We start from the raw sequence: 26,293 nt of genomic DNA on the forward strand, positions 1-26,293 counted from the left end.
ACAAGGTGTTAAAAAGACATAGCTCAGATGAAAAACACATGAACAAAATATTGCATCTTGTCATTATTTATTTAATTAAAAAAATCAAGACAAAATGCACAAGCACTTTGTGAAAGAAAATAGGCACATACCATGATTCAGTTACTTGTAAAACCACTTTTAGCAGTAATAACTTGATGTAAGCCTCATTATATATTATATAGTAATATAGCCTAAAAATTACAGCACTATATTTAAACGAAATTGATAATAGTATTTCTGACAATATGGACGTTTTGGACGTGATGTCACGGGCACCATATTGGATGTGATAAGTGGTAGCGATCATATCCTGTCACTCAGAAAGTTTACATAGAAATTATGACTACTTCTTTTTTTCTGCCTCACAATCTCCCTATATTCTGCATCAAGAAAGAGGGATTTTTAATCACTTTTCTGTTTCAGTCTCACTCATGAACTGAAGTTTGGGTTCTAACATAAGAAATCCTATATGAACATATTTAATTAAATTTTGATATTATCACAATAAGTTATCGTCAGCAGATAAGTCATGCGACCCTCCCATCTTTGGACAGCTGACTGTTGATGGCTAATCAACAACATAACTCTACAAGGTAACATCATGTCAGCTAGCATTAGATTCTAGTGTCTTAAAAGTTTTAACTACTTTCCCTTTGATCAGCATTTTGATTACGTCACATCATTAGATAGTTTATTTGTTAAGTGCAAGTCTGCTCATGATAGAGCCACGTCAAAAATAAAAAGTTCCTGTGTTAATCGTGAATAGGGGTGAACTATTCACGGATAACACGGGTAAACTAACAGCAGCACTTACTGACAGAAAATTATGGCTATCTTTAACAAGTTACTGTTGTAACAAGTATTATTGTTGTTAATCACAAATGAGCTATGTTGACAGTTTTAAAGGATAATGCACAGATGTATCAATATCAAAATGGAATAAAAATCAGGTAAATACCCAAGCAGTGACCGGGGTCCACTTGACCCAGTAACTACATTCCAGGCAGAGTCCAGTGGCTGGGGTTTGTTGCCCATCTTCACACAAAATACTGATAAGCATTCACGTTTTTGTGGGCCTTTACATCTTGTTCAATAAAATGTAAGGGGTTGTTGATAATATAATGATATAAATTGTGTGACATTAAGACTGGGAGAATGTCAGGGCTACGCTTCACAGCATGGGTAAACGCACTCAGAGGGTGAAAGTTAACATCCATCTTCACCCCTCCCACATAACGAGGAAGATGCTAGTCAATAATGTGTTTTACTTTCTCTGAAATAACATATACACTTGTTTTTTTACTCATGGTTGCCATAGTTTATCTTATCTACATAATGTTTAGTAGGTTTCTCACTATGTTTCAAGTGTATTACACATCCTAAATAGCCGACCTCTATGTCGGGGGGTGGACAGTGAACATTGTAAAATGAATGGCAATTTCCACCCATCCTTTCCAGTTTTACTGTCAATGATGACGCAATTCAAAGTGTGAATTTTTTACCACAAGGTGCCACCACCAGCAGCAGCAGCATTATGGTGCAATAGACACTGCAACTTCAAGTGTAAAAGTATAAAATAACACTTTAGTTTTACCAGCCTGTGTAGGATTTTCATATAATTAAAAACACAAAACAACAACAATAACTCTTGCACACTGACTCACGTACTTGACCTGCTGCCCTTCAAATGTATTAGCAGTACATGATGCAAGAGTTGCACTGTTTTTTCTTTTAGCAAACCTGCCATGCATTCAGGTGTGAATGAGTAATTTGTCACATAATAAAATTGAAACTGGAATGTTGTAACTTGAATTGAGCTCTTTAATCAGCTGCTTTTCTACCGTGTAATTTCGTGATTAATTTCCAGCTACAGTTTGTTCTTACTGTCATATGAAGTGATAATTTATGAGCTCTCCAGTAATGGTCTGTTGAGTCATTTGCTTACATTTGGGCTGCACATCACCAGCTTCTAGCGTCTCTTCTATGGAATTATTAACATAAATATGATACCATACTCCTCCCACATAATCTGGTTGTACTTGATGTTGAGTCTTTGCCATCTGTTGAAACAAATTTGTTGTTTACACCTGTAGTGGCAACACTTTCTTTGCATATCTTTCAGAGTATTGTGCTTTGTCAGAGGTTCAAGAAGCTCACTTCTAATTAACAATCATCACAGGCTGACACATCGCTTTCATTCTCAAACATGTCTGGTTTTGTCTTGTTGTTTGTGCAAAAGTAGATACACAGAATCATTATATCACTGATAACTTTACTTAAATTGTTAACACTTTTACATCACGTGAAAATGAATACTTTTATTATTGTGGACAATATGATCGGGTTATATGCACTGCTCTCTTGAGGTCCTGCATCAGCATTTTAATTAAAATAGATTTTACGATTATTTTTTTTTTAGCTTGAATAAAATGATATCGATGTATTGAATCCTGAATCGATTTTTAAATCTAAATGTATTTTCCCAGAAACGCCAGAATCTCAGGTTAAAGCTCACAAAACTATTTCAACAACCACCAAACAGCTAAAACAGCAAATGAGAGCAGGTAAAAGACGTAAACACAAAACACGGATCGTTTACGTACACAGACACGCCATTGGGGCTGAAAGCCAACATCTCACAGATTCTGATGCTGGAGGTTTTGTCACTCTCTGACCCAAATTCAGTGAACCAGCTAAAACTACACTTCACATTTGATAAACATTGTCATTAATTCCCTCTTACTTTTGCTGTTTTGCTTCCACCATAATAAAATCACACTTCCACCATTATGCTGCTGTTTTTGTTTTGTTTTTTTAATGACCTCCCACAAGAAAGGCTTTATGCTGTTCAGTATCGAAGATATGTAAACCTTTACAAATTATCCCAAATTGCAAAATGCTTAGCTTTATAACTTTGCCCTGCTTCACTTCAGCAGCATCAGTTAATGTTCATATGTCGATTCATGTTTTCTTCCATTTTTGATCTACTGCAGAATATTTTTAACACAGTTATCTGCTATAAAAAGCCAGACCAGGAAAATCTCCTTCATGCTTTTCTGTGTTTTATCCTCAGATACTTTGACACAAAGGCATCTGCCGTGATGCTCACACCTCTAAAGTCTCACAAGTGTCAGCTTTGTATTTATACATTGATATAAAAATATGCATATGTACTGATAGACAGTCAGAAATATTATAATTCTGATAATTTGAGTCAAAATTGCTCAAGCAACCCAGCTGAGGTCTGGAGTTCAGGCTATTACAACATATTATTTCTTCGTTTTTTTGGTTGTTATGTATATTTATTGGTATGCTTTGGATTATTTTTCTGTTGCATGATTTTTGGCAAGTTTTAGTTGTAGACAGCCCCGCAGTTGACCCAAGAATCCTTTGGTATACAGAAGAGTCCATGGTTTACTCAATGGTTTACACTGCAAGGTGCGCAGGTCCTGTGGGGCATTCCCCTGGCAATGCTGCCAAATAAGCCACACTTGTTCATTCCTTTTCATGACGTGACTGTCATGACTTACAGGATTTAACATGTTAACTGAGGCCTCTAAAGTCTGAAATGTAGCTCTGTCTTGTTTTTGGGTGGGTTTTTTTTTTTTTTTTGCAAAGTTCTCTTTCATCTTTGTCACTTTATAGCTAGATTTTTGCTAAATAACCAAGGTCAGAAAATCCTAGAAAGTCAATTTGGTTTCTCTATAAACGGTGTTATCAGTAAGAGAAATGTTTCATCACTCATTCAAGTGACTTAGTGTCAGCTGACTGCAGCTTTCCCCAGCCTCATAAATAGCATCGTTGCACAACATTTAAAACTAGCACCATTGCTTAACAGAGAATTCTCATGGTCATTGAACAGTGATCATGAGAATCTGCATATTTATGATCATGAAACTGAGCTCATGGCTCATTGTTAGGTAACGGCACTAGTTTCAGTTGATGTGCAACTGTACCGTGTATAACTTTGGGGAAACCTGCTGTCAGCTGAGACTGAGGAAGTCACTTAGAAGTGTGATATAGCGTTCCTCTCACTGAAAATGCTGCATCCAGATGAACAAAACCAGCTTTGTGGGACTTTTTCACTATAGGGTAACAAACTTCAAATTGTGTGATCTGTTATAACCCCACTGATGGACAGCAACAATTGCTTCTCTAAGACCATGTCTTTTCATTGTGTTAATACACATCTGAATGCTGCAGACCAGCAACACTGCCACCATAAGTAAAAGTAGCCACTTCAGGTCACTGAAGTATGAGTATGAGTGATACGTTTAGCAAAAATGTAAACTCGGTAGGGACGGGTTTCGTTTGCAAAACCACGGCACTAAACTCCTTGAGATAGGGTTACAGTAACTTATTCTAAATGGATATTTCTCAGTCTATTTTTAAATATACAATCACATTTAATTTGATTTGTCAAAGAAGTTATAAACTATGGATAATGGGATATCATTTAGGACTGATATTTTCATTGCAGTAATCACAATACAGTGATGTTAATAAACTCAACCACCTTATTGCAGATTTTAAACAGAGATAATGTTTAATGTGATTGCAAGTTTGTGCTTGTTTTATATTTAAAGTGGTAATCAAAATGTCCTAAAACTTTTGTAGTGTTGCCGACCAGTTTATGTAATGCTACGGTTGCATTAATTCAAAAGTCAAGTCAGTTTTACATGTATGGGCTAAAATTAAGTTTGTATTTTCTGTACATTAAACAAATAAAAGCTCAGTCCACAAAACATAATGTGGATGGAGTGTTTTTGTTTCTGACTCAAATGTGTCTCTAGCACAGTGTTTTCAGAAGCTCAGTGTGTGGTAAAGATGATTAATTTCTATCAAGACACTTATGATTAAGATATATTATTTCGCATTTTTTCTAATCACAGTTGTTGTGCTGCTGCAGGTTAACGGTTAACATATGAAAACCATAGCTTTTATCAAAGGTCAGTGGTTTTGTAGAAAAAAGATATTGAAACTCTAGCATTCAGGGTCATTATCTAAAATACTGCCTACTTTATTTCTATTATGTACAGGGGCTTCATATACCCATATGACTGAGCAGAAGTTAAAAGCTGTTAGAATGATAGTTTAAAGAAATAATTTGCTAAATCAAAAGTTCACAGTAAGATCCAATAAAATGTTTTAAGCAATATTTTTCTACATATAGTGGAACCCTGTCTTACGAATACCCCATTTAACGAAAAATTCAAGTTACGAAGGCACTTAACGGCAATATTTCTGCCCGCGTTACTGCAAAATGCCCGCGTAATGAAAGCCGCTGGCTCTGATTAGCTGAGCCCAGAATGCCTACAATGCCCACAATGCCTTACGAATCATGTGACAACCCCCTTGGCTTTCGTACATGCGCTTCACTGTTCCACTTGAATGACGTATTGTTGTTGCAGTTAGCAATTAGCCTTTAGCCTATTGTTCACTCAAAAGGCGCAATGGGTGCTTCGACTTACGAAATTAATTCGTTCCCGAGGGTCTTTCGGAAGTCGAAGATTTTCGTAAGTCAGGGTTCCACTGTATTGTAAATTTTATATACAATCTGTGGTGCTAAAACCAAATCATATAGGTACAATGTTGAATACCTAAAAAGAAAATGGATAGCATCTTTACAAAACCTAATGAAAATCAGTTTCACCAATTTATTTTGGCCATGTCAACGGACATGTTAATATTTCAGCCTTGCAGCCTTCATCAGAACATTAGGTCATTTTATTTGCGTACACCTTTGTTTTTAATTACTATCCTATTTTCAGAATATACATGAATCTTTGAATCTTCCAGACTGTGAAAATTTCATGACATAAATGAAATGAATAACAAATTATTAACGGTGTATTAAAATGTGTCAGACAGTAACATTACATGATTACTTTTCTTCAAACATGTAATCAGAGGCCACTTTATTAGGTACACCTCGCTAGTACAGGTTTGGACACCCTTTTGTCTTTATAACTGCCCTAGTTTTTTTCATAATATTAACATCCCACATTTACTGCAGATTTTTTGGCTACACATCTAAGATGTGAATCTCCCGTTTCACCACATCCTAAAGATACTCCATTGGACTGAAATCTGGTGACTGTGGAAGCCATTTTAATAATCATGCTCAAGAAACCCGTTTGACATTATTTGACCTTTGTGACATCGTGTTTCATCTTGCTGGAAGCAGCCATCAGATCATGGGTACATGAGCAACAATGTTGAGGCAAAGCTGTGGTGTTCACCTTATGTCACCCCCAAAGGATTTGTGTCTTCGTTTTCAAGGATTCAATAGGTGAACTTGTTAAGCAAATGTAGTAGTAGTACCATTGTATGCAATGAGCACTGCCCAAAGCAGACGGGCCTCTGACCTCTGACACCAACAAGGCATTTTGACACAGGTATACCTAATAAAGTGTCCATGAGCGTGCACTATACTGAACCTTCTTTAAATAGTCACACAGCGATCTTTGTGTGGTGACTGTCAAGGCATTTTTCAGTTATTGTATTTATATGTACTGTAACTTAGACGAAATTCCTGCATGCATACTTCAGTACATCAGTAAGATTTCCGTAATACTCACAGAAAGTGTTTCCATGTGGAGAGTTGGACTCGCCAGCTTTCATTCAGTAGCTAGGTAGTCATTTTTATCCACCAGTTAGTCATTAGTAATTCATTCTGTCAGCCAGAAAGTCTGACCAGCTGCCAGTCATGCAGTCAGCCGCTGTTTGCTGTGAGGAGACTGCAGCATTGCGGTCTTTCTAAATAGTCTTTGGCCGTGCTTGGTTGACAAAACATGTTCTCTTGGCCAGCAGTTGGGTACTACTCAACCACAGGGTGTGTGTGTATGTCAGCAAACAAATTACTCTTTTTTTTTTTTTTTTTCTTTCTTTTTTTTTCTTTTCATATAGATTAGACTGTTTATTTGCTGTGTAAACGAGTTATTATTAATGAACTGATTTGGATTTGGAGTGAGCCAACTGAGCACTTACTATTAAACCATAAGCTCTGTTTGGTCTTTTTAGCAGGTGTGGTCATGATTTCTGGACATGGAAAATCTTCCACTAAGCAACTTCCACTACAGAGATTTAAAGATATTTACAATCATCACTGATTACGTTTCTTGGATTTTTTTTGTCCTTTGGACAAAACATTTTTCCAAACATATTTTTCCAAAAATACTGAAATAATGGATTGTTATCTTCTTGTCTGTAAAAAGTACTTATGAAAATCAGAAGCTGGAATTGCACACTACAGCATAGTAATGTAGTTTAATTATACAATTTAAAATGCTGATGACAGGGAAAAAAAGCAGGTGATTTATTACTTAGCAGTAGAGCTGCTGGATATTGATGACTAGATCTGCGTGTTAATTCTTGTCAGCTGGCTTCAAAAAGATCTTTTCCCGGTGTTAATGGTCAGAGCTGTCACACGAATGATTCACAGAACTGTATTAGTCAAATCGGGAAAACATCACTTTTAAATCTCTATTCCTGTACGATATTCCTCAGCATTGTTTTTTTTTTTTCTGTACGTGACACATCTTCTGACGGTTATACCTGTACTTCTGGTTGCTTGAGGGGGAATCAAACTCTCCATCTTGAATATAACCACCTTTTTTCTTGGCATTAAAAAACAGGTTAGTGTTGTTGTTTGTGTCACTGCCAGAATGCTTGCTCATGGGTCATTTAACCTCAGTTTGAAGGGATTTCTTTCTAACAAGACATTGTGGACAACCCATTCTTACCCTTTTTAATGGTCTTTACCTCACAAATAAACTCATTTCACCTTTTGCTTCACTCAGCAGTTCATGACAAGTAACTTGGTCTTGCTCTCATGAGAGAGAGTGTAAGAGTTGCTGGTTTTACCACGACTTCATTTTCCTAGCTTATGTGTCTTACTGTGGTGTTTCAAAATGTTAAGCAGGAACCAAACTAACCTGCTAAAATGCCACAGCCTCACAGTGGTAACCAGCAACTCCATTTTCTGCGAGGTAAATGGAGTTGCATGTTTCTACAAATCAACAAACTATGCAAAACTTATGTAAAACTATGTATGCATCCATATTGGCACACATGCATTTTTAACATCAAGTTAAATTCCAATTTCAATATTCAAATGTTATTTACCACTATACCTGTGTTGTGCTCCTTTGTGCTGCAAGGGAACTTTGAGAGCAACCTTGAGATTGAGAGGGTGTGTGGGGGCGGGGTGTGAGTCAGACAGGGTAGTACGAGAAGAGGCATACAGACGCTGGCACGGCTCTCAGAAAAAAATATGATAATATATTATAAAGCTGTAATAATATAAACTGTAAAAATGTGTCAACCTATCTTAGAAACTCATTTTCTACCCCGCTCTAGTTCAGAGTTCACATTGTGTGTCTTTCATAACACCTCCGTTTTATATGCTTTCCTGGTAAATACCCATGTTTTTTTCAGTGGTTTACTACTAGCGCCTCACAGCGAGAAGCCTCTGGGTTTGAAACTCCTGGTCGGCTGGTGCCTTTCTGTTTGGAGTTCACATGTTTTCCGTGTGCCTGCGTGGGTTTCCTCAGTACTCCGACTTCCTCTCCAAATCTAAAGAAATGCATGATTAACTAGTTTTTCTACACTGGTTATAAATGTGTAAAAAGTGCATACTGGTTGGAAAAAAGATGATTGTGGCATTTAATTTGGATTTTAAAGAGCTCTTTATTAATTATGGTCCATTCCATAATCCTTATGGCATCATCTGAGTCACTAAATGCTTTCTTATGGCTCTGTCATACTAGATTACAAATAGGATGGCAACCTCCTGGTTAGTAGTTTAAAAAAAAAAAAAAAAAAAAAAAAAAAATCAGTGGTTGTCCGGTGATTGCATTGAATTTTTTTTGCTTTTGGCAACTGATTGTAATTAATTATGGTGATCAGCCGGTCACCCAGAGGTTGCTCATGCTGCCACGGCCATATACCGATCACAAGGAGATTACACGGGTTGGCTGGTGAGAGTTGTGAGGATAAGTAGTACTTCATGCACATAATAAAATGAACTTGATGAGCAAGAATGTTAGGGACAAAAGGTAATTTTACTTGCTTTGACAATGTCCTGGTGGTTAAAGGCTATTTTAGCACTCTACAAAGTTCAATTCCTTTGACAGTCTTTTGCTGTATTTTGATGACCTTAAGTCATCTTAGAAAGTTAAGGATTAAGTAGGTTACATATGCGCTATCTCTATTTCTCTATTTCCTTCTCATATAACACGAATATGATATGTTTCTGTGGTTCAAAGGAAAAAAGCTTGTTTTAATTAACTGTGTCAATTGTTTTTGGCTTAACATGTGTCAGCTGTTCCAGTGGTGCAGATGTTCGATGTGTTTTTTGCAGACAAAGTCATCAACCCAGGCTGACCTTACTGGCAATTCAGTTTGCCTTTTCCTGCTTTTTTTCTCATGTGTTTCCCAAATACTGTATGAATTTGTGTGGGTTTTAGCGTGACACTGCACACATTCGTCTGACTAATTTGGGTGCAGGTGGTTAAAGTGATGATCTAAAGTAATATTTATGTGTTTGAGTAGTGTATGGATGTATGAGAGTTTTTGGGGGGTGTGGCCCATTGCAAATTTCCCCGATTTCTCATAGTGATACTGTGATAATACGCCTCCTCCGCCCCCATCTGCCTTTCTGTTGCCAGGCAAGGGGTAAAGGTTAGTGATGGTTAAGAAATACCACCCAGAAATGTGTTGTGTGTGTGTGTGTAGGCGTGTGTGTGTCTGTGAGTGCGTGTAAAGCAGAGAGAGAGAGCGCGATTAAATGAGTGAACCAGGGAAAGTGTGTTTTCACTCTTGCTGTCACTTAAGCAGCATCTCACCTTTTACTTTCTGTGCTTTTGAACTAAATTGCACTTTTTCTCATGAATTTTTTTTTTTGGGACATTATTGCCAAATAGTTAGTTAATCATTGCTCCCCACCCCCCTAACACGGTGTCACAATTATGTACTTTGTTTCACTGTTCACAGTACAAATGAATGCAGATTCAGAATGATCAATTTCAGCCTCTGGCGATTTTCACAGGTTCATTGTTTCTTTGGTTTATATTTTAACACATTAAAGATTTGCTGCTCATAGATGACACTATGGAGAGGATTGTGCATTGTAGGACCATAATACGACCTTACTAAAAGGATTTTGTGTAAAGTTTAAACCAAAAGCTGCCCTTTCTTAGTTGCACGCTGTACATTCACTATTTCTTTTTTTTCTTCTTTTTTTTCTTTTTTGCGTAACATTTTTCTCCTTTTCAAATTCCTTGTAACACATTTCAGTTCAGCTGTTTTTTCCTCAACAGCTCATCTGTAAGTAATGGACCTCCACCCAAAGATGATTTTCTTCAGAGTATGGACTCTTCAAATGCCGTCATCAAAGAAGAAATAACATTTAAAAAAGAAAAGAACAAAAACTTTTGTTTTTTTTTATCCTCTTTCTTTTTCAGATTGTGGCTAAGTGGTTTGAGCACAGTTAACCAGAAGTGTAAACAACACATCCTTTTAATTTCGCACTTCTTGAATCTTCAAACATATTTTATTATGTTTAAAATGCATTAATAATGCTATTGTGAGATAATTTATTTAATTTATTTATTTAATTAATTAATTAATTTCATTAATTAATTTAATTCCACCAACAGCTGTACTGGAAATGAATGGTGAAAAATCATAAATAAATTAAAAATTCAACAAAATAGTTATCACTGTTTAGAACTTGTTTTTTCCTCTCACATCTACATGGTTTGTACTTTTCTCAAATGCATTTCTAGGTGCTCAGAGGTTTAAAAGAAAAAACACTTAAAAAAAGAAGAAGTTTTATTTCTGTAAAATAAAGTCCTGTTTAGATGCTTACACATGCACAAACTGTATTCACCAGACTTCCTGCATGCACATAGCATAAGTTAAAATAAGCATGCAGAGGCCAAGCCATTCTTTTTTTTTTTTTTTAAATCATCAGCTGGGGTAATCTTATGAACCGTTACTCTAAAATAGCACTTTAGCTATAATGATTAAACAATTCTGGTTTGTTTTGAAGACTAGTACCAATACTGGATTACATAAAAGCAGTTAAAGAGCTTTTAAATTAAAATTCCAGCTGCCACCAGTAGAGGCAGCTCACAGGTCTGGCCTAAATGTGCACAGCCTCCATCTTCAGAAGCAAACCTTTGCTGAGAACTTGCATTGCTTTTTCATTTTAACTTATTGCATGTTTCTGTTTGCCAGTAAGTCAGCAGGTGTGGGGTGGAGTTGCTTCTCAGACCGGCAGTTAACGCTCTGTCTTAACCGTCCTCCTGATATTACGTGGAACTGAATGAGGACAAGTGTGTGTGTGTGTGTGTGTGTGTGTGTGTGTGTGTGTGTGTGTGTGTGTGTGTGTGTGTGTGTGTGTGTGTGTGTGTGTGTGTGTGTGTGTGTGTGTGTGTGTGTGTGTGTGTGTGTGTGTGGACAACAGTGATAGACAGGAAAAGGGCAATCACTGTCTGCCTTTCTCACGCAAAGACAAATGCAAAGTACAAATGGTAAAAAGCTCAAAAACGGTTTCTCAAAAATAAGTTCACGTTTAAAATTTCAAATCTAAACTAAAAGAATTGCAGTGTCATTTCTGCCTGTACGATGAACTGAACCAAAAAATTGTGACTGTTTTTATGTTAATTGACATATTAAACATAGTTTCTGTTTTATGGCCAATTAAAAGGTTTGTCACCTTCTGGCCTGCTCACTGCAAAAATATGTCTTGAAGCATGAATATCAGTCAGGAAGGAATTATTGGTCAGAGAAGTCAGAATATTTATGACTTTAATGAAATTAAAATATGAACAGATAACATAATTTGAGTTGCTTTATATAAACTGCCCTGCACATTACAAAAATGTAATGATTTTGTAATTTATTATATTAAAACTAGAGGTCAGTTCCTTACTCTAAGAAGAGATTATCATTAAAGCTCAGTGGTAGAAAATATGCGTGCATACTTTTTTTCTAAACATTTCTGGTCTTCAGAGATATGTCTGAGGCTTGAAATGAGTCTGAGCTGCTGTATGCATGCGTCCAAACACTACTTGGATAAGTCTGTACTTGCATAAATCTATAAAAATTCTGAAATTTTTTAACATTTTAAAATCTGTTAAAACAAATGTAATTGTGTCTTAAAAATTGTTGGAAAGAATATAAAATGTACTAATTATTAAGGCCTTAGTATTAAGTACAGCTAAAAGTAGTAATAAGGATGGTCATCTTGGCGTGGTCTCCTGTTCATTGCTCTTGTGTTACCATGATTATCTTTTCTTATTTTTGTACCATTTTTAATTTTATGACATTGAGGTAGTTTAGATGAAAGGAAAAAGCTAGTGCTTGTAATTGCTAAAGGAGTTTTATTCTTAATTTCCCATATTAAAATGAAATAATTTTCCAAATTCACACCTCATTTCTTCAGACTTGACAGAGCTCCTTCAGAGGACATCATGCCACTGCTGATAAAGAGATCATTGGTTAAACTAGAGGAGTTTACAGATTAAAAGTTGTCATTTAATCTTTAGAAATGTACACTCGACGAACGATCTGACCTCCGCAAGTTGAAAAGGTCGAGGAAGTTGTTTCTCATAACGTTCGTTTTTTTGTGTTTTTAGTCGTGGTCCTTTGAGGGATGGGCGTTACCAAAGGACGCTGACTCTCACTCACCACGCACTGTCAGAGTGAAAGTTTAAAATTCGAATCCTGTGACAGGTTAACAAAAACAATAAACTGCCACTTTGCTTTTTAACTGAACACACACTCACATTTCCACTCATACTTTCTCTCTTCTTTCTCTCTCTCATCCACCACACCAGTGGTATTACTGTACTATCTGATGTGGTCTCTCTCACCTCATGTTAGCATCTCTTTTCCTGCTTCTCCTGCATTACTTCCTAGTCTTTGTGCTTTTATCTTGTTTCTTTTTGACACCGTTGTCTTTTCTTTTCTCTACTCTGCTCTGACTTTCTCACGTTATTTCATTTTTTTCATCTCTCTTTCTCTCCTTTCTGCTTTTAAATTGTCACATGATGTTTTTCTTCCTTTGTTTTTTCCTCCTGTTCATTAATTTATGCAGCACTTTCCCAGTCTTTTGGGATGTCCTCTGTTTGTTTTATATCGGCATCCGTTTTGTTCAGAGTTAAACTGCAGACAGTTTATCAGGCAGCCTCTTTTACTGTAAGCCATGCTGTTTATGTGTGATGTGTGGAAACAGTGGTTTAGCATTTTCTTGCTGTTAACAATCAAAAACATGTTGGACTGGATGCCAGCAAAACCTGTTGAGCATTATTGGGACTGCACGAATGTGCAACTTACCCACATTGTTGTGCACCGGTGCTTCCGCTTACCATCATCAACACTGGTTTTTTGCCCTGCGGCGTTCTTGATTCTATTGCTCACATAACAAGACACCTTTACACCTTTACACTTCGGTTCGTCTTAATGTTAATGACTCAGGAGTTTCTGGATCTCGGGTATATTAGTTTAATTTGCATAACAACTTCATTGACTGTGGCTTTCAGAAGGGTTCCTGTGCCATCGCAGTGGTTTCCTTTACAGAAACCTGTCATTTCTTTGTGCAGTGCATCCTCAAGGCCTAAGAATCACATCTATTTAGTATTTCTTCTGGGACCTAGTTGCTTGCATGCTGTGATCTTTCCATATTCTCTGAATCCTTTCATGATAAAAATGTGCAATCCCTTAACCTGCAATGCCACATTGGGGGGGAAAAAGCTATTCTGAACTGTTTTCCTGTATAGTTTTTACAGATTGATGAACTATTTTACTCGCTTGGATGCGCTTTTCAATTTAGACCTACTGGTCCGTTGCCAGTTAACTTAATTAGTTATCACTGTTTTGTGTATTGGGTTTTTTGTTGGGTTTTTTTGGTCAAAGAATCTTTCAATATTTGTGTAATTGTGATTGAAATACTTTGCATTCTTTTGGGAGTGTAATTGTATATTACAGGAACAACGGCAGATTAAACACTGAGTTTGGAAAACCAGCACTGAGAAAAGAACATATTGTAAATTTGTACTTTTAAATAACTGATGGTATTTACTAACTGTCCCCTCTCACTCCATCTAGGTGAGCAGAAACGTTATCAGGTGGTGATCCACGGCATCGAGCCGCTGCTGGAGACGCCTCTGCAGTGGCTCAGCGAACACCTTAGCCATCCTGACAACTTCCTGCACATCTGTGTTGTTCCCACTCCGAGTGATTGAGGCCACTTCTGCTCCTGCAATGTACTGTCACTGTGATAAGACACTGGCCAGCCAGTTGACCAGCGTTTTCTTTTGGTGGAAACCTTAACGTAACAGAACTCTTTAATGAGAAGGAGGATGCAAAGGATGCAAAAGGGGATATTTACTAACCCTTTTCCAGCTTATCTATATATATTTATATCCTCTTAAAATTACTACTGCTCCTCCTCTTTCCCCCTCAAAAACTTGTTTAAAAAAGGAAAGAACTTTCTCCTCTCCTACAAGGAGAAGCAAGAGTTGAATGAGCAAAGGATCTCGTTCTTTTTTTCTTTTCTTTTTTATTCTTTTCCCACGTCTTCTCCTTCCACTCCTCTCTGAACAAGCAAACATCTCAATGGGAGAAGAGGAGGTGAACGAATCCTTTGTTTCACAAATCTGGCACACATCTTCCTCCTTGTCTTGTCGGTAACTTTTCTGTAGACAGGGAAATGGAGTTGTTTCTAGTTTGGGGAGCGGTGTATCAAATCCTGCTGAAGTTGCCTTATTTACTGCACATTATCATCTTTATCCTTATTGTCCTCTCATCAATGTGTGGACGTGTGCACATGAAGTCACTTTAAGCTCACATCACAACCTTTTGTTGGTTAAAAATACGGATTCATTTGACAAAGTGGGCTTGAATAAAAAGAGGATAAACTGATTTGGAGTTTTGGCAGCAGTGACTGACATAATTCACTGATCTCAGCATACCCAGGAGGTGTTTTGGGCTGACTGTTTACCATTGAATTTTGAGTTATTTGCAAAAGCAACTTAGCAATCAGAATGTCCAAAGTGTTTCTGTACTGTTGATGAATTAGCATTAAATTGTAGCTTTGATTTTAAAATTATGAAATTCCTTTTTTTGTTTGTTTGTTTGTTGGCAGAGAAAAAAAAACTGCCTTTGCACAACTTAAGGTCTTTAATTTTTTAGATTTGTTGCCCAGTGGATGGTGGGAATCTGCAACGCTCAAAACCAAATGTCCATAAACTAAAAATGACATGGTGGCATGGTAAAAGCCTGTTTTTACTACTAAAAAAACAATGGAGATGTTGAATTTTCACAGAGTTAACATTCAAAAATCACGTAGCTACTAATGAGGCTAAAGCATTTACTGAGAGACTCATGGGGAAAAAAATCCACATGTGTTTTCAATAGCAGGTGTTGATATCTTTCCATCAGTACAACACTCTTTAGCTGTTTTTACTGTCTGTTTTTGTCAGATTTGGCAAGAGCGTCTTTTCTTCACTGCCAAACTTAAATGAGCATCTGGTTTTGTTTCATTTAAAGAACTCAGCTGAGATAATGAGACGGCAGGCGTACTTAGCACTAAGTCTGCAGTCTGTTGGGGGCAGTGGTGGTTTTACATGTTCTACATATGCTTTAAATAATTTTGTTTGTTGACACAAAGAGAATTGGCAATAGTGGGCAGCATTTCTTTTACAGCATAATGGCAGTAGCTGAGGAATGCAATGACTAGATGAGTTTGTAAAATGTTGCCATGTTTCTCTCTCGTATCGGCATCTTGACTTTCTTTTGTTTGTTTTGATTGTGATTTTTACTGTTCACAGTGAAATAAATTGCCATTAAAAATCAATCTGACATTGTTAATCCATACTGATTTAAAATCAAACTGAAATCTTCTATATGTATTTAAAGGCTCTGTACGGAAGTAGGTTTCATGTGATGTCATAGCTAGAGGGACATACCCACTCAGAGTTTCTCCACAGCGAACCTGTAGGAATGATTTACATGGCATTGCAAAAATACTTGCTCAACCCTCATAAAACAACATTATTTTATAATATGTGATCATTTTCTTGTTCTTCACTTCATACATGTGGCGTTATTTACTCAACCAGATTGAAAATACATGCAGCTCTCCATACTTTGAAAGCTTTCGCTCTGGCAACAGTGTAAGGTGAGCATTCTCTACAAGATTCACATAGATGTTGCTGAACTGGAGCTCTGGGAGAGACGTCACCACTTACAGGAACTTGGATAAACCTGCTGGGGCAGAATTAGTCCCCAACACTTGTAGTTTCTCTTCATATCTTCGTTTTTCCTCCATGGGGAGATGATCCAAGTAGTCTTGGCTTGAGATAGGTGGTAAAAACCCGAACACTTTTTCCTGCAGCACTACTGACTTTCCACTATGGCCCATTATGATAAAGTAATGTTTTGCCTGCCAGCGTGGTGAGACAGTCAAGTGACTGAAAACTATGAATACGAGTAAGGAAGTTAAAATGGCAAAAAAATACGACTTCCTATCAAACTTCTTATGTCTGTTCATGTGAAACAGTTTGAACTCTTTTTTTTTTTTTTTTTTTTTTGCAATGAGAGAGTGTAGAGCACAAAACAAGTTCCTCATGTGCAGGATATCTTTCCTTTCTCTGGCTATACTTACCAGATTACCAATCAGGCTAAGCGGTCAAGCAAAGGTTGCTGTTAGCTAAAATCTATCCGTGAGTGCAGCCATGTGAAGGAAGTAGTGTTGGCAAGATAAAGTATGACCAATCAGAAATGGGTCCACTGGCAGCAGAACAACAAAGGGAGATAAAAGTATAATGTTAGAAAAGTATTAAAGGTTAAACACAAAACAAGCTAAAAGTGCACTGTTCGCACACCGTGGTCCAAGAGATCTTCCGAGAAGGGTGACACTATTTTTCGGAGAATTGATTTGTCAGCCAGTGGTGACTTTTTTTCTTTTTCTTTCTTTCTTTCTTTCTTCTTCTTTTTTTTTAAAAATGTTCCTCTCTTATATGGGACATAACCTTCTCCCGATCAGGTCACATCTACAGCATGAGTCACCAGTACTCCAATGAGAAGTGAAACACCTTCGTAACACTGAAAACCCAAGGTTAACCTTGAAGTTACTTCACCAAGGCCATTCTGCTTTGCAATTCAGGTTTCAGCATCCAGTCAGTGGATCAAAAAACCCCAAAGGAAACAAAGAAATCAGAAAAGCAAAGTTCATTTAAGCTAAGAGTTTCTGAAGTTTGTGTATTTGTGCAGATGCAGATGCAATTGAGACATTGAAAAAGTCAGATTGAAAGAGCTTTCCCATAAATTGCTGAATATATTTGCAGAAAGAAAACGCTGACTGTTCTTCATATAGTTGTACATTTTTACATTCATAGTAACAATCCTCCTATTATATAAAGCTCTACATGAACAGGCCTCTGCATATTTATAACAGATCTGGGACCTTAAGTGTCAGTGTCTGACAACTCCCAGGGATGATGGCAGGTAAGAAGTAAAAGAATAAAGGGCAGTCAAAAATCAAAGTAATGAACTGGTATGCATACATAAGTAAACTAAATGTGTGTGCTTACAAGTAGAACAAATGTATCCAAACCAACCAATAAACTTATTAAAACTAAAGTGTGTTATTGTGTTCAAATAAAGAAATGAAAATACACAGGAGTTACCGACCTTTAGAGTGTGGCCATGGGTTTGGCCATCACGTAGACATGAAGGGGCCATTTTTCATTGTAAAAAGATAACTTAATGGTATCAAACTCCATGTCTGGATTATCCAAGGTAATCAACAAAAGGACATTTTTATTTTAAATATACATGATTTTGAAGATAACTTTATTTTTTCCAAAAATACAAATTCAGTTTGTGACTTCTTTGAGACATGGTGAGATCAGACACGTTGAAAGCTGGGTTAATGAAGCCATAATGCTCTGCGCCTTTATAGCACTGGAGCGAAATGCTGCCCAGTGAAAGTGTCTTCTGTGTCTTTTGGGTTTGAAACATCAGACAGGACAGAGTCATCTTTGCTCCCCTCTGGTGTTTCACTGGCTTTTTTACTTTATCCACCTCATAAAGAACATCTCTCTCTTATGTGTTTTACTGCTGACACTCACCCTCCCTCTCGCTCTTCATCTCTTCTGGTTAATTATCTGTTGGCATTCCACCCACTGCTAATGAGACCACTAAACTGTCCAGACAAGCCTTGGGCTGCCCTGTCACTGTGTGTGTGTTTGTGTATATATATGTGTGTGTCTGCTTGTCCTATTTTTTTTCTTCTTCTTTTTCCAAGTAATTGAAATGTACAGTGTGTTTGTGTGTATGTGTGCACATAATTACAGAGATCATTTATAGCCCCCTACAGGTGTGTATGTCTGTGCTCTGAGACATGCATTTGAATTTTTCCCTCTGACACACACACACAAACAGTCTTGTCTTTTGTCACACTGCCAGTGTGCTAATCCAAACTGTGTGTTTTGTGTGAGTGATGTCACACATCATGTCATCACGTCAGGCTTCCTCAGCCGCCAAGTGTGATGGGACGGTGGGTTTATGGTGTTGACTCAAACCCCGGGGCTCGGCGTGGGGTAATGTGTGTGTTACTGCATGTGTTTGTGTTAGTGTGTTTGTATACTGTACACACACTGTGGCCGTAGACGCTGTGATGAGGAGTCTGTCTCACTCTGTCATCTCCCTGACTCAGACGTTTTAATGGGATTTCCCAAGCTGCGATCCAACCCCCATACTCAATACAGTGAGAAGATGGAGCCGTAGGAAATAAAATTCCAGGCAGGGGGAGTGAGATGCTTGGTGAAGTGTATGGATGGAATGAGCTAAATTGTTAGCAGAGATACTGTCTGTGTGGCGTGTGAGATTTTTTTTTTTTCCTGAATCAGAGTTGGAAAGTTTTGTCTAGAATCACACCGTGTAGCTTTTAGCAAATAAAGAGGCTTTTTATATATGGACACACACAGAAATATATACATAATATATATACATATTTAATTTTATTTGATTATACATATTGAAACAGGTTTTAATCAGGTTGGTACAGCTGTTGTTGGGTTAGTTCTAAAAAGCTCCACTTTAGCTATTAGCAGTGGCTCAAAGTAGGCATTCATTTTAGCTGAATCCTTCCAAATTATGTCACTTCATTTATTTTCTTACTATGTGAATTTCTTCTTCCTCTCTTGCTTCCTCTCCACAGCTGGTGCCAGCAGCACCGACAGCTGACATGTTGTTAATTTGACACATTTTTCTGCACCTTCTCGCCACCTCTTCCATACTAAACTTTTTAAACTTTGCACACAGCGAAGCAGGGGAGGTAGGGGCCTGTCGCTTTAAGAGATTTGATCGGACAATACTATGTTAATAATGAAAATGAGCGAATGGGCTGCTGTCAGTGCTTCAGGCCAGCCGATCGGCCTAAAAGTGCATAGGCCCACTGGGAAAATGCCAGGTATGCCAGATTACCAGTCCAGCCCTGTAGTTAGGTCTGGATCAGGTGACCCTGAATCCTCCCTTAGTTATGCTGCAATAGATCTAGCTGGTGGCTCCATAATGCTCTGAGTGTATTATGTTTCACTCACTATGTGTTTATGCACCACTTTGCATTTAATCAGTACTGATTTCATACCACCTTCTGTGTTTAAACCATCCTAAGCATTAGGTGACCTTCCACCATGCACAGATTCCAAAGCCTGTGCTTTGGTCGAGAACAGTGACAGGAGGAACTACCCTTGACACCAGAAACCCTCAGTGAGGGAACAGTGTTAACTGCTAGGTCAGCATACAGCCGAGTTATATAATAATAATAATAATAATAATAATGGATTGGATTTATATAGCGCTTTTCAAGGCACCCAAAGCGCTTTACAATGCCACTATTCATTCACTCTCACATTCACACACTGGTGGAGGCAAGCTACGGTTGTAGCCACAGCTGCCCTGGGGCAGGCTGACAGAAGTGAGGCTGCCATATCGCGCCATCGGCCCCTCTGGCCAACACCAGTATGAATGAATTTCTCCAGACAACCCTTCAAAGCAGCTAAGAGGGAGGTTGTCATGGAAATAATCCAAGCAGCACTCATTTTCTTCTATTGTTATTGTTTCTCTCTGATGTTTTCTGATAGTCTTGCAATTTTTCATTCAACTTACATTTGGCTCAAACTGTAGAGGGTATGTCATTATTATTATGAGAACAAAATTAAGCTACATCTTTATGTTGCTATCCCTCAAAAATGTACAACCTCTCGGTGTTGATGAAGCAATGATGAGGTTCTCTTTTTGTGATGTTTTTGTTTGTGCAAATGTTTTCTGCATGAAATATATGTAAAAGAACTTCAAAAACAGTGAAAACAGCCGAAGGCACACAGAAGAACCGCATTGGACATCTTTCTATTGTGGGTAACACAGTATGTGACAATGCTGCAACAGGCCTTTTTTTATGAATGTGTGTCAGCGGGCTCTGAAAACATTATGATCCCTCTTTTTTCTTAGTTTGCCAAGACTGTTTAAAGATTTCAGTGAGAAGGTAATTAAAAAGTCAAAGTTTTTCTTTGTTTCTTTTGTCAGAATCCAGAATTCAGTTCATTTAATTAATTTAGTTCAATTAAAAAAGAAAAAAGCTAAACCTGTCTCTGTTTTATTTCCTAATATAAATTGCACTATAAGGTTTAAACAACCGAGCGGGCAACTGTTTAGTCATAATCTAATTTGTATCAGGGCGATTTCATCACCAGTTTGTTAATATCTCCATAACAACTGGAAACAATTATTTGTTTGTTCCAAAAATAGGCAAAACTTTACCGGACAGCTGATTTCCACCAGATTCCGTGAAACAACTTTTTGTCATGCTCACACACACTTTTACCATCAACTCAAACCACAAACTATGCCCTCCAGTGCTGCGCGATCCCCTATAGTCTCATTTTGTTTTGGTTTTTTGAGATCACAATCTTTCTTACTCAGAGAGAAACTAAACTCTAAAATTTCAGTAGTTTTTAAGTTGCGTTCCTTAACGTAAGCTAAATGAATGCGCTTAACAGGTTTGAAATGTATGTTGTGAGAGTGCACTCTGACTACAAGCAGCCATCAAAAGCCTACACAGGATCATCCTCCAGAGCCTGTGAAAGAAAGCCTCATGCAGGATAATTAATACCTTAATCTCTTCTTCATCTAACATCTAAATATAACTTTAAACCTAAAACCAAGTCTCAATCCTCAAACAGCTCTTTGAAAGTATTTTTCAACTCAAACTAGTCACAAACATAGACAAGTACACACAGACACACACACATGCGCACACACCCACTCGCCTGTTTTGTAAGTGTCTCAGGGGGCCGCTGTATATCAGACAGCAGAACAGAGATCAAGCAGATCAGCAGATGAGAGTGATTAGTGATGAAGAGGAAGTCACGAGTGTGTTCCTCATCCGAAGCCACACACACAAACATGTAACGCAGCGCAGACTGAGACAGAGAACACATGTGACAAGTGCAAATGACAACAGGCTGTAACAGCACATTCATGCTGAGTTAAACACTTTAAATGTGAGTATGATGGTCGAAAAATGAGACAGAAAAAAGAGAACATAGAAAAGAAGAAGCACCCAGATTAAGAATGTTGGCGATAAGTGTGTGCTCATGTTTACAAACCATGCTTGGCTACATATCTTGTAACAGATAAAACACAAAAAACACTTTAATAAAAATATCCAGACAGTCCTCAAGCCTTTAAGGTATCCTCTCAGAGAGTTTTAAACTATAAGGTTACATTTTATATCTATTAAAGGTTTTTAAAGAAAACCATTTCCATCAAAGCTTTTATTTCCTTCACATTTTTCCTGCTTCGTTGTCCTTATTTGAGCATTAAATGCTTTTAAATTGAATAATGCTAAACTCATTCTCAAAATGTTAACACTGTTGATGTCATTTTTATTTAGTTATCCAGTGTTTTTCTTGAAACCTACAATTTTCTCTCAAATAACTGTTGAAAGTACAATTTAAAAAAACAAAACAGGAAAATGTATTTTTAACATTTTCATTTTCATGTCATTCAGAGTTAAAACTTAAATGTCACCTGTTTTGGTTTATTTCTCAAACAACACCATTGAACACTACTGTTAATAGCAGTCTGTTTTCTGTTTTGCCACTTGGTGTAAAAACCTCTATTCTGTGTTATGTTTAATGGTGTTGGAAAAATTAAATACGAATATAAAATTAACCAGCAGTTATTTTTCTCTTCTTGCTAGCTTCTCTTATCTCGGTACAAAAGTGTTGCATCAGTGTCTGATAGGGAAACGTGCTGTTTTTTTTATTTAGGCTGTGCGGTTACATGTATTTTCCTGTCAGGAAATCAGAACTGAGCCAAGTTTAGTCTGTTTATTAAACAGTAAGAGGACGCTAAATAGATAATTGTATGTCTGCTTGGGCTAAAAAACTTGTTTAGCCATAATTTATTAAAAAGACAGGCACTTAGAGCACACTGAGCAAACAACTCAGTGAACACTGATTCTATAATTTAAAGAAGAACACAAAATTGGCCTTTAATGTAAAAATAGAAAAACACTGTCAGGTTTGCCCTGGTTTGCCCAGTGTGTCAGCATGTAGCATTATTGCAAATTAGATTGTAAACAAAACAGATAAACAGTACATTTTAAGCCAGACTTTGCATTTGTACCCTACATAGATGTCAACAGATTTCATAATCTTACAATGTATATGCGCTTACATTCACAATATCATTTTAAAGCTGAATCAAAAAAAAAAAAAGAGAATCATATAATAAAATGTTCTTTCACTTTTCCTTTACAGCTACAAGTAAAATTTTTTTTACCTGTTACAAAAAATTGTAATGGAAAATTTTAGATGACATCATAGCGGCTAAGTGATGAGACTCGTATGAGAAAAAAGCATCAGGTTTCCTCACAAAGAACCTGTAAACAACTGAGAACCAGAAGTGTGTACGTGTTTCTTTGACTCCCTATTCCTGGCAGTGTGACACACACACACATACACACCCTTCTCTCTGTGGTTCTCTCTTCTCTTCCACAGGATGGAGGGCTTGATGTCCATTTTTAACGAGAGCGACAGCCTTTGAAGTTGGTAATGATTCAAAGGACACGATTCCGCTCTTTCTCTCTCTCTCCTGCCTCAGCACATGAACAAATATCCACTACTATGTGACGTAGTTTTTCTTCCTCTTTAGGTTTTAATACCCGATTTGTTTTTAATGCTAAAAAGGTGCAGTCACTTCCCCTTCACATTTTCTTATGCAGTCTTCTCAAAAACTTTAACTTCAACTTCCCCTGCTAAAATTCACACAGAAACCTATATATTGTACATATATAAACACCCCCCACACTTCCACTATAAGAACCAAAGTATGCAGACTCTTTAACTTTACACTCGCAGATATCTTATTTCAACACAGTGGATGTTTATGTGCTGCTATAACAATCCCTAGGGAGGTCAGTCAAGTTCTTCCAGACTGGTTTAGGGGAAAAAATTAATTTATTGATGGCTTTGTACCCATGGGAAATGTTTTGAAGTCTAGAGCCAAAGAATGCTGAAAAAACACTGTTCTCTGAAGTGTTCCTCTGTGCTGTAGCACTGCCATTTCTAGTTTGGGGAGCGGTGTATCAAATCCTGCTGAAGTTGCCTTATTTACTGCACATTATCATCTTTATCCTTATTGTCCTCTCATCAATGTGTGGACGTGTGCACATGAAGTCACTTTAAGCTCACATCACAACCTTTTGTTGGTTAAAAATACGGATTCATTTGACAAAGTGGGCTTGAATAAAAAGAGGATAAACTGATTTGGAGTTTTGGCAGCAGTGACTGACATAATTCACTGATCTCAGCATACCCAGGAGGTGTTTTGGGCTGACTGTTTACCATTGAATTTTGAGTTATTTGCAAAAGCAACTTAGCAATCAGAATGTCCAAAGTGTTTCTGTACTGTTGATGAATTAGCATTAAATTGTAGCTTTGATTTTTAAATTATGAAATTCCTTACTTAAAAGTAAATGAAAAATGAAAAAACAGCCAAAGGGACGTCCATATACTTTTGGTGTCCAAATCTGACATGCAGACTTGCACATACACGTATGTATGTTCATAGAACCCAGTTGTAAACATACACACACACACACACACACACACACACACACACACACACACACACACACACACACACACACACACACACACACACACACACACACACACACACACAGTCTAGTTGGTCTGAGAATGCAACACAAATGCTCTCTGGAGATGCTGTCCGTTTCCAGTCATTCCCTTACAAACACACACGGGGTGCAACCTGTTATTATTAACCTCGCCGCCCTCTAATAGGCAGGTGTTCGGAAGAGACAGGACGGACAGACCCACTGAGAGAAAAAGAGAGAGTATGACGGGAAGATGTGGATGATAGGGGCAAGCGAGCTATTACACTTTGATCTCTGCCTTCATCCCACAGACACTCTTGCACACACACCATTAATAAGCACCGTGTGTCCCTTTCCTCCTCCTGCCTTGGGGTCAGGACATCAAGTTGGGTACCTAAGTGTGTGTGTATTGCTGTGTGGCTCCTGACTGTCTGGTATTGTCACAAACAAGGCTGTGTTCAAAATGACATTACAGTCTGTTTAGTATTTCCTCTGTTGTGTCACAAATGTGTCCTATAACCATAGCAGCCTTTAGGATCTCACTTTTAACTCACTCTGTACCCCTGAGCTGTGTTAAATAGGGCTTTCCAGCTCACGCTCCAATTTCATTGGCAATGTCTTTGGCTTAAAGTCGTCACAGGTCCTCAGCAGTATGTATATTTCAAAAATTCAAACAAACTTGTCATTAATTACATCTCTGTATAACCTGCAAGAAACATGTTAGTATGGCTGATTGCACTGTGCTGTTTGACAGGTGAGACAAGGGGTCAAATGATAAGAAAATACATTGAGAATAATTACTTTTCCCACTACACAAACACATTAGCATTAGCGGGATCCACATTGCAGTGCTCATGGAGACCAATTTCAGATGTTGTTCAGGGCACAGAGACAAGAGAATTAACCTCAAAGTGGGAGGTTTTCCATGCCTTCAAATCCATGGAAAACCACCATGCATTTAGGGGAACTCATTTGCCTTGTTTTTGTACCTCCTGCATTAGCATTAAGGCTACAAAGCTTTAAGGCTGTGAATGGAACGGATATAATCCCCAATTATTGCGTTTTAAAAATGAAGACAACACATCAGCTGCTAATGCACAGCACAGCAGTAAGAAAATATGCAAACAAAGGAAGATATTCTCGTTTTTCTTATTTATTTTATATGGAAACAACAGGTGGTGCTGCTGTGGCACAGCTATCTTTAGTTTACTGTTCAGAAGAGTTTTTTTCATTACTACAGGTAGTTAGGAGAGTTTTGTTTTTAAGTACACAGAAGAAAGAAGGTTAGTTAGAAGTACTTACTAAAAAGTAAATTACAAATAACTTTTGATCACTCGTGAAATAACTCCAATGGGAGCACCAAACGGGTGCAAATGAACCAAAACCTGAACTTAACCCCATGCTTGGATGGGTCTTGGTGGATGTGGTCCTCCTCCTGTTTTAGACAGAAATTCCCAGCTGGGGTAAACACAGCTGAGGGACTGGGCAGCGTCAGTGGTTCTGCCTTTTTTAAAGTAGTTTAACATGATTCTGCTTAAGATAGTTAAGGTCTAAAGTGCTTTGTGCAGTACATTAATTTAAACATCTTAAGCTGGCTCCAAATGAAACACGCTGAACAAAAGCCAGATGGAGAGTGGCTGCTGGAATAAATACCATCTGACCAGGTGAGATGAATTTTCCTGATGACTTGACTCCAATACCCAGACACCAGCACAGAAAGCGTGCCCAATTAACAGAAATGCTAATACATAAAAAAGGGATAAAGTAATGCCACTATTAATGTTTTCCCCCCACACAAGAGCCTGGTAACTGCACAAATATGTGCAGTCTTGTGTCTGGACAATGCAGACAGGCATGATGATGCAATACATACTGTAATTTAGCTGATATCAACAAGTTGTCAATAACTAATAAAATTAAACTCGGGTTAGTGATAAACATCCTCAGAGCCATCACACACTCCCCCTGTGTTCCAGTAACCGTATAAAACACGTCAGACGTTTTGTAGAAAAGTTGTTGATATGTAAAACATGTGAATGATCTGCAGGAGGAAACGTCGTCTGCTGC

General features: G+C 37.6%; 1 protein-coding gene across 4 annotated transcripts in view; it reads left to right on the plus strand.

The window, feature by feature from the left end:
* Nucleotides 1–15,889, plus strand: part of atg5 (ATG5 autophagy related 5 homolog (S. cerevisiae)) — a 49,493-nt gene extending 33,604 nt beyond the window's left edge. For 2 of the 4 annotated variants that reach the window (XM_026183750.2, XM_026183751.2), the window contains exon 8: nt 14,140–15,889. In XM_026183750.2, the coding sequence (XP_026039535.2) occupies nt 14,140–14,276 (137 nt within the window). In that variant the 3' untranslated portion in view covers nt 14,277–15,889. Of the gene's footprint in view, nt 1–10,343; nt 10,739–14,139 lie in introns of those variants that run through there. The other 2 variants (XM_026183752.2, XM_080308484.1) reach the window with 1 other exon arrangement.
* The last annotated feature ends 10,404 nt before the right edge of the window (nt 15,890–26,293 follow it).

Source organism: Astatotilapia calliptera, chromosome 11 (assembly GCF_964374335.1).
Source record: "Astatotilapia calliptera chromosome 11, fAstCal68.1, whole genome shotgun sequence".
Lineage (NCBI taxonomy): Eukaryota > Metazoa > Chordata > Actinopteri > Cichliformes > Cichlidae > Astatotilapia > Astatotilapia calliptera.